The sequence below is a fragment of the Hesperophylax consimilis genome, chromosome 2 (genome assembly GCF_061612785.1).
Source record: "Hesperophylax consimilis isolate HC1 chromosome 2, BYU_Hcon_1.0, whole genome shotgun sequence".
In the NCBI taxonomy this organism is placed as follows: Eukaryota; Metazoa; Arthropoda; class Insecta; order Trichoptera; family Limnephilidae; genus Hesperophylax; species Hesperophylax consimilis.
The window spans coordinates 37,510,076-37,528,357 of NC_142837.1; the positions used below are offsets into that span (position 1 = coordinate 37,510,076).

Here is an 18,282-nt window from a genome sequence, read left to right on the forward strand (position 1 = left end):
TATATATTTAATTTTAATTTAATTTTAAATACATAAACGGCTATACTGCCTTTTATAAATAAACATATAATAGAGTACAAAAGTAAGAAAAATAATGTCATTACATAATAGTAGTTTTAACCTTAAAAATAACATGCAAATATTTTGTGTATCACAACCAAAAATAACAAAAAAAGAACAGTGAGAAATATCAAGATTTCATTTCAACATGTCTATTTTGCGTATATAAAGTTACATTATGGAAAAATAATTTTTGAGTGCATGTTTCTATTGCGCTAATTTTAAGAAATAAATGTCGCCGATGTTAGCATGTTCATTTCCCAAAATGTGTAATCGACTGATTGGTGAGTAATAATGTGATAATGTATATGTGTTATTATAGTAGAACGGTAGAGTCAGTCTATTGTTAGCGCGACCAGGGCAATGAAATCGTATTAGTTCTATTAAATCAGGGGTATCCAGGACCGAGTGAATTATTTTATATAATATTAATAGATCACAGATTTTTCTGCAATGTGATAAATTTACGAGATTAGTCCAGTTTTAAAACATATTATAGTCCACGGATTCTCTTGGAATACCTAATTTAAAATTAATATACCTAAGGAATCTATGCTGGACTTTTTCAATCGCTTAAATATGGATATTGTAATGTGGAGCCCAAATCGTAGAGTTATATTCCAAAATGCTTCTCACTAGCGTTATGTGTAAAATGCAAATAGTATCAATGTTACAAAATTGTTTGGTTATTCTAATAATAAATCCTAAAATCTTCATTGTTCTATTAATAATATTAGTTATGTGGCTAATAAATGTAAGTTTTGAGTTAAAAATAATACCTAGATCATATATTGTTTCTACTGAGTTTAATATAATTTTGTCAAGATTGTATTCATAAATTGTCGGTTTCTTTATTTTATAATTTAATAATATGTTAATGGCACATGTTGTGCCATTTGTATTTAAATAAATAAATTAATTAAACGATTCATTCACTAAAAATAATAAAAAACAAAAGATTGTTTGACTGGGGATTTTACCTTCCTACAAAGGACCTGGAGTCAAGAAATTTACCAACCTCGCCAAATGCCGATCGGGTAGGGCTGACATTTATTTCGTATATTAATTGCTGTAATGTCAACCGATTTCAGAGAAATATATCCTCGTGTGTACGTGATTACCATCAAACGTTCATATGATGCATTGTCGACAACGATTCTGTCTGCTGAGATTCAGTTTGATTAGATGTTGGAAAGTGGGTAAACTTTCGCTTCCAAGTTTTGCATTCATTCATTACCGCAAACAAAACAGAAATTGAAATAGACGTCATTTTTGGGAATCTTGTGTATATGGAAATTATTTTGACTATATTTATTGATCAGACTATTAGACTCAATTAGTCCCATCAATCCCATCTCTTTTTTTTCCACAATTTCCATCAGCCTCAGAATATACACAGATTAAAGATGCAATAGTCCCTCTGGCTCCGGGCACTTGAGACACTTGTGCGATATTCACATCAATTAAAATTGATATACAGAAAGATATCTTCTGAGGTTTTAACGACACAAAATAAAAATTCAATTATTAAAGACGCAAAACAAACAAGAAAAACTCAGCGCCACGGGCGTGACAGCGCTACGCGCTCAGCGCTACCAGCGAGTCATTATAATTATGAAGAACAAGAAATTCAAATACCTTGACTGTACCGTATAATGAGGGACAATTAATACAAAGGAATACAGCAGTTACTGTTAATGTTAATTCAAGGAACATGAAGCTCCTAGAATGAAATAGAAAACGTTGGACGATTGTTATTTTTTTGAAGTGGGTGCTTCTAAATTTATTAAAAACCCGTGAGCAGAATATACCTGGAATCATCCAAAAACATCCAAATTAATAGACGAGCCAATCAGGGAAAAGGAACAACTTCAGTTATTTGTAAATAAATTAATCTGACAGTATGCAGGTAACTCGCATTGTAATATCACATTTCGTTCCTCGAAAACAAAATCTAAGTCATTCTTACAATGGCGGGCAAGTTAATGGCCGCGTAAAATACTTAACTAAATATCCCAAATTGGGTGAACAAAAGTTAGGTGTAGTTTCCAAAATGTATTATTTTAATGTACCATCTAATTAAACACTTTTACAAATGTGTTATAATTTACCAACCTCTCTCAATTTTACCGTCGCTAAGGAAGGCGATTCGTTTAAAAACGAACATTCAGATTCTGCACAGAAAAGTCCCGCAATGGAAAGCGCTGCAAACTTTTGCCTTACTTTAGCAATTTTTACTTTTCTGCGCGTGGTCTGGTTATTTCAATGTGTGCTCTTTGGTGATCAATGTACAGCTGATGTCATAGTTTATTCAAAGCATTCTCGAACAATCCTGGTGCCATAAAGTGGCCACGTGGTTGGCTCCAGCTCATCGAAATGGTACTCCAATTTTATTAGATATGGCATGTATATTAATTTGAATGCCTGTTCTAGAAGCGCTGAAAAGAAAAACCAATAGAAATGTGATGTGGGCGTGTCTACGTGCCAGAATTAAGCTAATTCTTCCGTTCTAGTTGATTTTTTAAAAATATTTTAGATTTGAAACAAAGCTGATGTCGCCATTGTTGTAAAATCTCTTGATTCCAATGCCCCAAATAGGCCAATGAAAATATCTATAAGTTCAAGAAAGAATTTTGACATTTGAACAACAAAACTCTCCCATAAAACGCTTATCGATTTATCTCTTTACTGACTGTAGTCAATATTGCAAGTTGCGTATGAAACATTTCACTTAACTTGGATCTAAACGTTTATTAAAATTATTAAATTGTATATGCTCCATCACGATTTTTTCCGATGAGATGAAACACAAAGAATAAAAAAGTAAAAACCAAAACAAAAATTTTGGTGAAATGAAATTGTTGACTCTAATTTATCAGTTTTGAAGATAAACAAGCCTCAGCTTGGCATTTATCGGTTTAGGTTCAAGTGACGTCATCCGGCGCCCTACCTATGTCACAGGGGGCGGTTATGGGGGGCGACAGTGACGTTAACATGAAATTACGTCGGACTGTCTACAACGTGAAATGTCACGTCGTCAAATGGGAACGAATGAGACAGGTGAAAACTGGATTGACGCCGGGCGTCGTAATTTGAATTTTTGTGACATTTATTCAAAAATTCTCATCCATTTTAGTAAAATTTCACCTTGTAAAAATCGCTCGAATTTGAATTTCTTAATTAAGTTTTCGCAGAAAGGTTCCGGTAATTTGATAGGATGGCCATTTTTTGTGATTTTAATGAATGAAGTTATTATGGACTGAATTTTTAACTTAATTATAATTGACCGACTTGGATGACTACTTAGTTTTTTTTTAATTTTAATTTTTTATTTTTTTATTGTTTTTTCCAGATTTCGGGGAGGGTAATTTAAGGATAGTTATTTTTATGTTTGCGGACTGAATTAAGGCCCCGTAGTAAGCGCTCAAAGATGAGAAGGTTTGAAAGGGAGATATGTAAACACGAATATTAGAGGGAGCGTGCTAATATTTAAAAAAAAACATAATAATTAAGCGAAAATGGTGAAAATATTCAATAAAACGCGATCCAATTTAAAAAGCAAAAATTTCACGAAAACTGATTAAGTTGCATTTAAAGATACACTGCGATTTTTTTCACGCCTATAACATATTAAATAACAGAACAAAACGTGTTTGAAATAATTTTCGGAGCTTACTTTGCGATTTTTTTCTATTGGGAAATTTCATATAATAAATGTTTCGGCATTACTAATTTATAGATATTATCTTATAAAATAACATATATTTTTTTGGAACTTAAAAACTTAAAGGGTGTACAAGAAACTTGTTTTAAATCCGTAGCAATGGGGTATGGGGAGCTTAAGATGGATGCATTAAAAATTCTTTTTTACAAAATATCTTTTTGTTAAAACAGAATAACGGATAACTGCAACTGTAAAGTTGCAGTTAAACCAATAATTTTGTTGATGGCCCGGTTAGTGGCTCAGTAGACAAATGCGTTGGAATATCATCTTGGCGAATTTCCGCTTTGTACGATAACTGTAGGAGTTTTTAATATATGGATATATTTTTCTAAATAAAAATTAAATAAGATTGATAGGTAGATGCTCTCAGTATTTGTCTACAATTCTTCTTCTTTAAATGGCTTGTTTGGTGACCATATCTGAATAGCCAGGTACAGGCAAATCATTTTAAATAGGACATTTTTGTATTTATTTGTGCGCACCTACATTTTTGAAAGTTTCAAATAAGTTTTTTAAATATTTTTAATAGTTTTCAGGTGAAGAAGTTGAATTGTTTGAATGAAAAAATAATATTCTTCTACGGAAAAATATTTTTGTGTGGGAAGAAAAACAAAGGAATTTCGATAAATTTTATGTTTGTTTTCACCTCCCGAAGTATGTGCACTTTAGCCCCGGACACCCTGTATATCTCACAATACTTCAAAAGGAGATTTTTATTAGTCCGTTTCAGTTTGTGCCTTAAATACACAAAAATAATAATATAAGGGTTAAAGAAAAAAATATCCACACGTTGCAAAAAGAACCCCTAATAAAATATACGAAGACGTAATAAATACGTGAATAACGACATCCCTTCTCTTTTTAACATCCGTGACCGGAACCAAATAACAACCGGAACACGTGGTACTTTTATTACAAAGACAACCTCCCTCAAAATATTTTCTCATATTTGAAATATTTTTTTCCATTACAAAAAAACTAGGTAGGTACCTAAATACTCACGTCGTTATCTGTTGTGTTTCACTAGAAATCTGTCTCTCTCCCTCTGGCATATTGTTATAACAATATGCTTATCAGCGCTCTTTCCACTCATGGACAGAAATACAACGTACTCATTTATTTTGTATTTATCAGCAAGCTACATTCTCCGCACATACTACTCAATAAGGAACGATGGGAACAATAGAATGGCTTTAAAATATATATTCTTGTAGGTCGACAAATGCTGATTCTGAAAATATAAGTTTTATTACATATTACTATAAGAACAGTTTGTAAATCGTCATTTAAATACTAATAAAAAATTAAAACACACCATTTGGTTGGTAATACTGATTCATCAAAACCAGTCTATGTGAGTAATATATCTATGGTCTATAATGCCTACGGTAGTGTTGCCAATTCGTGGGTAATTCCCCAAATTGCGGGGAATATCTATGATTTTTCAAGAATTGAGTTTTCTACGTGGAGAACTTTTTTGTGAGATGATAATGGACAATAAAAAATAAATACTAATTCCAATAGGTAAAGGAACTTGTGGGGAATTTGAACAATGCAACCCTGATTTACATCCACATTTGAACAGATAAAAATGCTGGTTTTAAAGAACGGTAAATTGCTCATCAGGTGCGGTCATGGATTTATTTTTGCACTTCGGTTCAATACAATAACATTAATGACTGATTGATGCCATTAAAATTTGCAAATGGAACCTAGTTATTCTAAAAATAAAAGTTTGTTAAAAATAGAACTAAGTTACTCTTAAAATTTTACGCACACCTGGACCGGACATTCTAACAAGATCAAACACGGTGTCAAAACACTGAAAATTTTGAACTTGTAAAATAATCACTCTTAATGCCTCTTTTCCATCTGTAAATTGTTGATTCGTGTAGTAAATAATTTAATAATAATATTTAGATGATTTTTATAACGCCTTTTTTGTGAAAAATCACTTCAAGGGCGCAAGACAAATATATAACATATGTCTACAATGATCTATCCTATTACTTACCATAGACTAGACAAACTATTATCATTTTTTTTGTATTTCTTTGGCATTCACTATGTAACAATTTCTAGACATTTTTTGTTTTTAATGTGTTTTTATTATTCACAATGTACATTTGTTACGTATAAATTTTTTTTTTATAAAATTAGCAAATCACCTCTATTGACAATGTTCCCCGTTATGTTGACTCCTCCCTCCGTTTCCCTCTCAACCCCCTCCCCCTCCCTCAAATCCCTCCTACCAAAGAACCAAACTAAATAAAACCCCATATTTCTACACTTAAAAATTTAGTTTTAAAATAGCTAGTTAATGACACGGACGTGTCGAAACCGGTCGCTAATTTTATAAAAAAAAAAAAAAATGTATACGTAACAAATGTACATTGTGAATAATAAAAACTCATTAAAAACAAAAAACTATTATCAACTGATGGCTAACAGTTTGCATCCACCGCTTTATCGATCACTAATACAAAACTATACAGGGTGTATTGGCACGTACCCGACAAACTTTAACCAGCTTTTCCTTAGCACATTTGGAGTAAAAAATGTTATGGGCACTTTGCTATCATTTTTTTTCAATTAAAAATAAAAAATTATAAAAAAATCCACACTCCATCACTGTCATTGGCATTGTTTCTCGTGTTCAACAGCTGTTATTAGCAAGTGTGTCAAAAAGCGTCTTCGTTCTTTCATACACACTAAATAATAATACTTAAAAATGAGACGAATGGTGCCATACCATTTCGTTGTGATTGTAAAAGCGCGCGTACGTAGGTACGTACGTATATTATTCAAGGAAACTCGAATAAAATATTGCCAGATGGGTTTTCAAACTGTGACAAAGGATAAAACAGTGGTGACACGTGGTGAAAATATGAATGGTAAATTTTTTATAAAAAAAAATGTTACCGGACAGCAAAGTGCCCATAACATTTTTTACTCCAAATGTGCTAAGGAATAGCTGGTTAAAGTTTGTCGGGTACTTGCCTATACACCCTTTATGTGCAATGCATTTGATAAACGACCGCGATGCTGCTAATGGACAAATATTACAATTTATTTACATTTTGTACAGGTGTGTCTAGAGTGTACACATTTAAAATGCGAGAAACTTGGTGCAAAAAAACAATTTCGGCCAAAATGTCAGATAGAACCTTGATGTCTTGAAGACACTTATGCAACACTTTTCGATATTTACCTGTTGCTAAAGACCATGACCATAATCGTTTCCAATATTTGATATAAGTTTGTATCTCAAATTCACTACCAGTATTTGCCGTCATAATCTTAAAGGCAACTGAAAATATTCATTGGTCACATTCTGATGTATTTTATATCAGTATTGTAAGTTGAAAGAACATTGACATGAAAGGTCTCGTATGACAGAATGTGACTTTCGAAAATTTCCAGTCGAATTTTTGATTATGACAGTGTACGTGTTAGGAGTATGCAAGCTGTAAAAGTTTGACGGTCTCCGTGGTCGAGAGGTAAGGCTGTCGACTAGCAAGCCGAAGGTCGCGGGTTCAAATCCCGGCGAACGCAAGTAAATTTTATTTGATAAATGTGTGTTATTTCACAATTTCTTCATTTAAAATAATAAAAAGTATTCTAGCGACACGTTCCAGAGTAGAAGACACTCTCAGTATCGCTTTTGCGTAAGACCACCATTCAGAATGGCAACGTTGCTTGAAATAGCTTTAGCCGTGTTTGGTGACTAGATTTGAATAGCCAGGTACTCCTCCACCTTCTTCTTAGCAACTCCTTCGCCTCCACACTACCTTCAGCCTCACAACGTACCCATTTGAATATATTCAGGAGAAAAATGCTTTGTCTTAAATAAAGGGAATTGGGGACATTTATTTCAATATTGCTAAGACATAATGAGGTATCAAGATGACCGTGGATAATTTTATGCAAACATATTATATAAAACCATTATCATCTTTAAACACCTATGGCACCACTTACTCAAATTCATATCATTTTACCAGGTTCATCCATAAATACAAAAACATCATAGCTATAACCTCAAGTGAAACTAACCCCTCACACATCAGTACTCATAACCACAACAAGTCATTTGTACACCACTTACCCTCGACACCAACGCTTACGTTCCTTACTTGCGTAACTCTGATTATACATGTAATCCATTCCACCAATATAATCATCTACATTGTTATAATCAAACAAATAAATCTCATACTTTCATTGCATTTAATAACCATTACGATTGTAGATCTTTTATGTATACTTAATTGTTTAATTAATGTTATTCTCTCAAGAACTGTAAAATTCACCCTTTATAACACAGAGTCATCCCTAGCATGGAGGGTGAAATATCACAAAAACCATATGTACCCTCTAAGTCTTGTATTAATAAAATAAAATAAAAAATATTAGGTCAGTCAATTGCCTTCTTATTTTAGGTGTATTAATCTTAAAGTATTCACGACGTGCGTCATGTGTGGATTCCAAATAGTGCTTATAGTATACATATATAGTCTCACTGGATCCAGACTGTTGGGAACATTGGGACTCTTGTGCGGTATTCACAATAAAAAAAATACGTGATACTTTCTGCCAATTTATGACAAACCGTTTGGTATTTGCCTGTTGCAGGAGTGGCAGGATCACAAGTTCCAGTGGGACCCGACGGAGTACGGCGGCGTGACAGAACTGTATGTCCCCTCTGAACACATCTGGCTGCCGGACATCGTGCTATATAATAAGTGAGTGACAGTCTTAATCACTAATATATTTACCAATGATGCTTGCAAAAGGTGCGGGTAAAACCGGATATGTAACGTTTTCTTTTATTTTTCACATTTTGCAACATTTGAATATGTTTTTCAACGAATGCAATGAAGAGCGCCTGTGGTGTGCGGGCGGCATGGATTGATGTTTAAACATTTGAATATGTTTTTCAACGAATGCAATGAAGAGCGCTTGTGGTGTGCGGGCGGCATGGATTGATGTTTAAACATTTGAATATGTTTTTCAACGAATGCAATGAAGAGCGCCTGTGGTGTGCGGGCGGCATGGATTGATGTTTAAACATTTGAATATGTTTTTCAACGAATGCAATGAAGAGCGCCTGTGATGTGCGGGCGGCATGGATTGATGTTTAAACATTTGAATATGTTTTTCAACGAATGCAATGAAGAGTGCCTGTGGTATGCGGGCGGCATGGATTGATGTTTAAACATTTGAATATGTTTTTCAACGAATGCAATGAAGAGTGCCTGTGGTATGCGGGCGACATGGATTGATGTTTAAACATTTGAATATGTTTTTCAACGAATGCAATGAAGAGTGCCTGTGGTGTGTGGGCGGCATGAATTGATGTTTAAACAAGTCTACCGTTTTTTGAGAGATTGATAAAATTTTGTAACTTGACCTTCAAAACACGAGAGGATGATCACTGCTTACATGAGATTTTGAAAAACCCCCACCGACCCATTTTTCTACACCCTAAAGAAGAATTTTGTTTTCGAAAAAAAACTCTGAGGCAGCCTGGGCAACTCCCGGGACTCCAGCTAGTATAGGTATAAAAGAAAACAGAGCCTATTCGTTGGTCGTGGAGGCTGGCTTCTAGATTCATTTTATTGTTTGAATATGATTTACTTACAAAAGTTGCAATTGTCCGGAACCAGTAGGACTATTGCATTCCCAATAAGAGTACATGTGAGGCTGAAATGGCTCTAGAGGGAGAGGGAAGCATTTGTGAAGAGTCAGGTTGGGAAGTGTCTGCTTTTTCAGGTGTGGTCGCTAAATAAAACCTTAACAATTTCAAGGATAATTGTGGTTGACCATGGTGATATTTCACCACTTTCCTTTACACTGTTTTTCACTTACTTTTACTGAAATTCTCAATCACTTTTAACTTTTTTTACATTAATTCCACACAGGAGACCCTGAGGAAAATAATTTCCCTAAGGGCCTATGTTATCTTTGGGCAGCTGTATGGAGGGTTTGTTTGAGGCGAGGAAGGAGTGAAGGAGTGGAGAGAGGAAACACAGAAGCCAGTAAATCGGTTCACAGTTGAGCTGTTGAACTCAAGAACAAGTCGTAGATAAATAATGTCAACTGTGTGCATATGTTAGGCGCGCATTTGGCGTGTTTCCCGATTATGCACCGTGCCGAAGGGATCAACGAAGCTAGTTACTCCGAGAATCTTTCATTGTTATACCGGTAGAATAAGGACAGCCTACCTACCTGACGCTTGTGCTCTAAAGATTACAATCAGCCTTGGAATCTATCAAACGAACCGTCCATTTTTGCACAGAGTCAGAATAGTATTTTCAGGTATTTTGCCAAATTCAACAGTGGGGCCCACTTTCGATTTCTCCAGGGTTATCAGTTGTGTTCTATTAATATATCTGCGGGCCCTGTGCAGTACACCCAGCTACAGTCGAGTGCCTTCAAACATCTACAGATATCTGAGTATCTAAATGCATCTTAATATCTATATTACAGTGTCCATATGCATTTGAGTATCTACTTGTTAGAAATAGCTTTGGAAGTATTTGGGGACCAGATTTGATTTGCCAGTCACCCCACCTTCCTCCTCCGCATCTCCTTACCATCCCCACTACCTTCGGCCTCACAATATACCTCAACAGTGGAAGCCTCACTGATAGTCTCATTAGCTCCAGATGGTTGGGACCAGTTACTCTTTAGGGTTCCACAAAAATAAAAATCTACAATACGGTGTCAATAGTGCTGACGTGTATCTACAAATCTCCATAATTAGATCTAAATATTTATTATATATACATATTTTTTACATTAAGCCCACACAAGAGGTCCCAAAGAAAAGGAGGTTCCCTCAGATCCTATTCCGTCTTTGAGGATGCTGTGTGGAGGGTATTTTTAAGTTCTGGAAAGAAAAAAACATGTGGGGATATAGAGAAATCTAGGGATCAGTGTGTCCAGGAGTGACGTATAAATAAATACATACAAACCAGCCTCTCCCGATCTGACACGCCACGCAGTTAATGGGCAGGCCCATCTTGAACGCACCTCACCCGATGAACCCCGGCACCCCTGCTAGATCACCAAACTTAGCGATCCACTTGGGATAACCTATTACAAAGTGTTTGTTATTCATTGAATGGTTTCCAGGGAGGCGCTCCCAAATTAATACTGATTTTTTTCTTATTTTTACACTTAAGGCGATGCCATATGTAGTAATGCAAAATCATGTGTTTTTTGGTTTGAAAATTTGGTAGCCTAGAAATGTTTCAGATTTTCAATTAAATACTGCGAGAAGACTACATCTTGGCCTTTGAAATAATCGAGTATTTTTAGATAAGTCTTTTTATAAGCCCAGAAAAAAATAATGTAAATGCTTATGAAAACTGCTTTAAAGTTCAAAATCTTCTACTTACGAACCCATTTTCGGTTATGATTTTATTGTATAGTGTGGCAAATTAAGTTATTCATTAAATGATCGAAAAAAAATTAAATATTTATGCCTGAACATCCACAAAATAAAATAAAAGGCACTTTTTGGCCATGCTTTTTTCTTGCATAAATCAAAACAGGCGGGTGGTGTTAAGCGGGAATTTAAACCTTATCGCCATTTACGTAAGGGTTCTTATTGATAGCGGCTCAATTTAAAATATTACATGACGTAGTGCATCGCCTTAACAAATTGTTATCATAGAAGCTTTGCGACATTAACCTAAACATTGATTTTTATCCAAACTTTTACATCATATATTCCAAATATTTGATTCCTTACGATCGACATATTCTTATCAGAATATATTACAAGTGATCACTGAAGAAATTGACTTCCGATTTGTTTCCGAGTCATTAATTTCTGTTTTAGTAACTTATTGATATATCTTCCATTCATAACTTATAATAAGTAACTTGCCCCGGGCCTTTAAACGTTTCTGACATTTTTATTACAAAATTTCCTGTCCGCTTTTTCTTTTTCCGAAGTACTGTAAAGTACGCTGAGAATATACATATTATTCTGTCTCCTTTGCTACCCAATATAGTGTTTTGCAATAAGTCGCGCACTACGTGATGTCACACGGAATCTAATAACGGGACTTTACCGTACCGTACTCCATTTCGGGACAACACTTTGTGGCCAACCCTTTTATTTTTCATTTCTTCCTACAAAAATATTCCGTCATGTAAAGGTATAACCTACAATCCTACGTATAGAAGACTTTTGCTGCGTACCTATATAAGTTATGTTTTTCAAAATAATTAATCAATATTTATGTTTTGGAATAACTTAGTGAGTAAAACCTAAAATTGTAATTTTTAATTATTATTGAAGACAATATTAGCGATTTCCTGGGTTCGAATCCTAGATGTGACCTATTTTTTTCTGATTTTTCTGTTTAAATTTTTTTTTTAAAGAATCGCAGATATTGTCTTCAAAATATTACAATTTGAGGTGGAGATTTATTCACTAAGTTATTTAAAAAAATAAATATTTATCCTAGATTTGCAGAAAAGTCAATAGATGTCACACATTAAAATTAAAAAATATATATATATGTAAGACGCTGGTCTAGATTGCATTTAGTTCAGGTTAAATCTTGCGATCATACATAAAGATTAGCCAATAAAAATGTGCGGCGAGAAAATGAAGACAATGTTGGTAGTTTTTAATCAAAGTATGATACAGTTAAATATGACCAAAGGAGATAGGGTCCCATTAGCTCAGTTGGTAGAGCAGTGCCCCGGCACAGCAAGGGTCCTGGGTTCGAGTCTTAGATGTCACCATGTTTTTTTTCTGATTTTTATGTTTCAGATTTTCGTTTAAGAATCGCTTATATTGTCTTCAATAATAAATCAATGTTAAATGGTCTTGAATCAAAAGGTACTAAGTCAGTTACACATTTTTTCATTTAAATGTTTATTGAAGGCACAGTTTATCCGCGACAAGATAGTTTTCCTCTTCTGCTTGGCACAATTTGTTCAAAAGCTTAAACGGACTTAGAATTGGAATTTAACGGGGACCTTTTGACTGTAAAGAAAAAATCAAAATGGCGCTGAATGACCAAAATAATAAAGTTATATTTGAATTTCCGCAGTGAAACCAGTCGTCTTTTTTTAATTCGTTAAAAATATTAATTAATAAAGTAGTAGTTTGTTTACATTAACCTCACACACGGAAATAATTTCCCTTAGGGTCTACGTCATCTTTGGTGATGCTGTTTGGAGGGTCTATTTAAAGAAAAGAAGGAGGGGAAGGTCTTTACAGGAAAAATTTGTGAGGTGTGTATAAACCTAGTAGTTAGTGTATCCAGTAGTGAAGGACGTATGAATCCATCCCACCCACTGCTGTGCAAGACGATGGGCCAAGAGAGTCCTGCTGGAGATGTCAAAGGGTCTCCTCCACGCAGCTGATGAGCAGACACATCCGCGGCTAAGACCTGAACACTCCACACCCGATGAAGTCGGGCACCTCTGCTAAGTCACCAAACGTGGGATAACCTATGAATCAAAAAAGGTTTTGATCATCCAATTGGTTCTCGGGCCGTGGAACCCAAAGATATTAGAAGAACAAGATGTGCTATGAGCAGTTCATACTGTGTGGAATTGTTTTGCCGAGTGTCGCCGGTTTTGTTCACCAATACTACTGCACACCTTCGCTTACGCTAAGGTATTCGCACTAATACATAGAACAGATTTCTGTGCGTACACGTCCCGGTAGTATTCAAAGTACCCTAATTAGGTAGTACTCCGCCTACGGTCCGGCGGCCAACATAGCATATCTCGTTCTTCTAATATCTTTGGTGGAACCCATAACTGCCTCCCAGATTGAAGTGTGATATTTGCTGATATAAAAGAAAACTAATATTGCACAAATCTTTTCGAGTCCTAGTCCCCACAAAAGCATATATTTTGGTTTTAGTTTTACGCAAAGAAATACAATATTTGATAACGTTTTATTAATTCATCAGAAGTCAGAAACAATTGTACAAAACAATTGCTTTGGGCACACAAACACACACAAGTCACATTTCAGTGCCTAAAATTTATCAATAAAGCTATAGGTCATCCAACACCATTTTCAGTTAAAAAATTGTGCCAGTTTCTTCACTTCCCAGAAATCAAACTTTTAAAAAATAAGGTAGGGAGGTAAGCAAGTCCCTGAGGAATTATTCAGGAATTTCACTAAACGTACGAGCTTCCCTTTCCATAAAATAATTCTAAATAAACAAACCCTTTCTATTTCTCATTTAACTTTGTTAAATTGCTGTTCAGATTGTGGGTTTATTTATCATGAAAATTCCTTATTAATATTAATAAATTAATACGGGTTAAATTCACAATTAAACAACCGTGAATAGGGTGGCCATAAACGCTTAACTTATCGCTTATCGTTTATTTTATATTCTCAAGGCCATTTAAAAGGGTCATGGCCATCAAAGCATTTACTGGAAGTTTTTTCATTTACATAATATATTAGGAATATTCATGTTCATCTAGAAAATCGTATGATAACATTGTGACTATTAAAATCTGGCGTCAAAAAAAATTGCACGGATTGCTCCACTTTCTTTGGGGACGCTGTGTGAAGGGTATTTTTGAGGAAAGGAAAGAGTGAACATGATTTTGAAGAGACCCATGCTGTAGTCGTAGAAGCGACCCGCTCTCATGTTACAAATGTAAAGCATGTATGCTTTTAGCGTATTTTCCCGACTATGCACTTACTAGTTCCTCGGAGCATCTTCCATTTTAATTCAGGTAGAACAAGGACAACAGACCTACCTGACGCCTATGCTTTAAAGATTGCCAACCGTTTGTTAAGATACTGATTAAGTCAAATTAACCTTCTTTCTATAATTTCAATATATCTATCAACTTGGTATAAGCCAAATAAGTCGTAAAGTAAAACTCATCATTCATTTTTTGTTTATTTAATTATTTCAATATTACATTTAATTAAAATAATGACGTATTGCCCATCTCACCAGATGTGTAACGCCCGTGTTGAAATGACAATTTATAGAGTGGTTGTTAACTAGGTTTTTGTTTACACAATATTAGGAAAATGCCAGATAAAATAAAATCAGTATTTTATTTCATTTTTATTTATACAATTCAAGAATGAATGTAAAAGATGAAGACGAAGAGAGAATAAAATAAAATTTCTGTTTGACCAAAAGGCATAGTATACATACGAGTATATTTACACAGTAGACACAATTTTTAAATAAGTTTTGAAATACTTCTAATGTATTTGTTTATTGTAGGTAATCAATGATTTTCTTTTAAAGGAAGTTTTGGATTGTGTGTTTCTAGTTTCAGTGGAGAGAATTGAATAGCTTAATAGTATTGTATTTAAAAAAAATTGTCCATAGAAGTGTCCATGTAACTGGCTCAAGGCTCTAGTGCTTGGGATATTTTTTTTAATATAATTTTTTCAGGTCAAAAACATTTGGTGTCTTAAAAATAAAATCAGTACTCGTTCTTAACGAGTACTTATTATCATTAGTATTATTTCATTATTGTCTAAGAGGAAGCAATCGGTCTTGTCCTGGGTCAATAGATCATTTTACACCACCCGTGTGGATGGACCCGGACCTACTGACGAGATGAACGGTACTTTGAAAGTTAGAATGTCATCGAAAGATCCATGCACCGCCGCCGCGTTGACATATCAAGTCTTTTTCTCGCGATATATAAATAACAATGATTAATCTTCTTTAATAGACTGCCACTGCGTTTTCAGACCGGAATCGCAATGACAACCTATTTCAGATTACTACAGATCTACCATCTCTATTTTTCTGTCGTGTGAACGAGGTAACAATTTTATGCGCACCAACACCCATCACGGTGCTTAAGCTGACAACTTTTGATGATCATTGAAAAAGTGATCCATCATTGAAGGTTCGTGATCGGGTCAAAATTTTAGGGTCGATCACGATCGACCCAAGATCAAAGCCATCCTCAAACTCTGTGAACTGAAGAAATCGATAAGAAAAGGAAACGCGTGGCAATGAATGGAGCGACTTTATTTTCTAATCTTGTTGGGACTTGTAGGTAAGAATATTTTAAATCCTTAATAGCTACAAGATGCTCGATATGTAATATGTTAACAATATGAAGTGAGAAGAACCATCTTAAATAATATGAGCTCATCGACGCGTTCTTTCCCTAGCGAAATAAAGTGCTGAAGCATGATAACTCAGAGCTGGGAGAAGGTACTAAGGAACTAATTGCAGAATACATCGCTTTAAATTGCCAGCCACAAAACAAGCAAATGTTTACCAAACCAAGACAAACAATAATATTACCGTAACTTTGGTAAAGATTAGATACACAAACGCTGGTAACCGAGCCACTTTCTGAAAATTATATAGCAGAACTTCGTGGGGCCTAGTTAAAACTTTTCAATGCAAACAACGTCCTTCTGATGTAAATTTCCATCTACAATCTCAAGGTCAATGTAACTATTTTCAGCTCACAGCGATGTTTTTAACATAATCAGTATCAGGATCTTAAAGACATAAATGATAAGCTGAAATAGCGGGCTATTCAAAATAACACCTCTTATTGGAAAACCTTTTATGTTAGTTCAAAACCCTTTTTTGAAATGGTTTAAAAATAAATATGCTTACGTTTTTGAAGCGAAAATAGATTTGAGTTGATTTGAATGGTTAAAAAGTTCATATTTTAAAATTTTACTAGCCGATGTCTGAAATCTGAAATCAGAGTGATTTTTCTCTGAATTTGAACGTCGATTGTGCAAAACTTCTTCAATAATTATCAAAATTCTGCTTTAACCGGATTGTTGCCAATCACTCCCATGGGCGGACCAATCATAATATTTAATTTTACTGGTAACAAAAGCTCCTGACAGAAAGTGTGTTAAGGGGTGGAGAAAGGAAATGGGATGATTTTTTGAAAATTATTTTTTTATGAAGGTGTGCCATGTTTCATCGTGTATAAACTTGTAGATTTTTACAAAATATTTGTGTTCCCGCACGCAACAGACACACTTCTTAAAATTTGGAGAAATAGGACGGTTGCTTCATAAAATTTTAAAAAGTAATAAAATTTCAAAGTTAAAAAGCATATTCTGTGAAAGTTTTGTTAATATTACAACTTTAAATAATTAAACAATATTTACTTTAAATTTTGAAGAATTTTTCAAATTCTCTGAAACAACCCGAAATTATTATTTTTTTTAAAAGATGTTCGTAAAAAAAAATATATATATATTTTAAAAGTTTTATCATCCCTGTATATGAGCTACGTGGCGCCAAAGTAGCAAATCGGCTTTAATTATGACTATAATTAATGCGAACTTGAACAAATCCGATAATTGGCGGATTCACAGTCGCCTGGCAGGGGTATTTAAACATACAATAAAAGAGGAAATGTTTTAATTGCATAATAAATTATCCAGCGTCTCATAAACCCGGGTTCGGAGTGACAGGAGGGAAATTAATACCTCGAGGACCGGAAAATGCGACAAAGAGGGCCGTCTTAGGAGCTTCTGGGATTCATATTTAATCTCCCAATTAAATGATCCCGTCCCCAATGTTTAATCCCATTTTTCAATGTTAAAGAAGATTTTCAAATCTAATCTTATCTTTAGCACACTATATTTTATTAAAATTTAAATTTTCTGTAAACGGTTCGAATTTGTGACTGAACTCTCGGAGTTCAAATCTCAGCAGCACAAAAATTTTTTTTTGCGATTTTAAAATTTATTTATTTTCTAGCCGACGGACTTATAAATTGATTGGGGTAAAGTTTTGAGGTTGTGACTTCTAGAGTAACTGAGTGTATTTTTAAGGTGGAAATAATATTATTTTAATAAGTATTTGTTCCACTTGATCGTGCCATGCTTTCTTCACTTCATGTAGTATCATGAAATCAACATTGTCACCATTAAAAATTGTATTATTTCGCCAATATTTCGACTCCGAATCTCACTCCAGTGCAGAGATAATGAGTCACATTTAAATACTACTAGCAGTAATAAAAATAAACTTTAAAATTTTCAGCGATATCGTATGAATAGTACAGGAACGCCTACGGGACAAACAAAGAAATAATAATTTATATACAGGGTTTTCCAATAAGAGGTGTTATATTGAATAGCCCGCTATTTCAGTAGATGTTACTTTTAAGGCTGTCATTTTTTAACATTTGACAAGTAAAAACTACGCCATTAATAAAAATAGAACGATACACGCTTCAACAATGCATTTAAATTATTGAAATTCACTTGAGTGAATCAAATGCAAATCATCTTGAGTGATGAGGCCCATTTCCACCTCGGTGGATTCGTCAAAAAGCAAAATTGTCGCATTTGGGGCTCGGAAAACCCAAGAATTATTGTTCAAAAGCCTTTTTATCTTCAACGTTTGACTGTTTGGTGCGGTTTATGGTCCGGCGGAGTCATTGGACCTTACTTTTTCGAAAATGAGGCTGGAGCCACAGTTACGGTGAATGGATTGCGCTATCGAGAGGTGATTAATGATTTT

General features: G+C 34.4%; 1 protein-coding gene across 1 annotated transcript in view; it reads left to right on the top strand.

Annotated features, from left to right (window-relative positions):
• Nucleotides 1-18,282, top strand: part of nAChRalpha2 (nicotinic acetylcholine receptor alpha2) — a 342,153-nt gene that overhangs the window by 227,169 nt on the left and 96,702 nt on the right. The window contains exon 3 of the mRNA XM_089642553.1: nt 8,420-8,529. Within this exon, the coding sequence (XP_089498679.1) occupies nt 8,420-8,529 (110 nt within the window). The remainder of the gene's footprint in view (nt 1-8,419; nt 8,530-18,282) is intronic.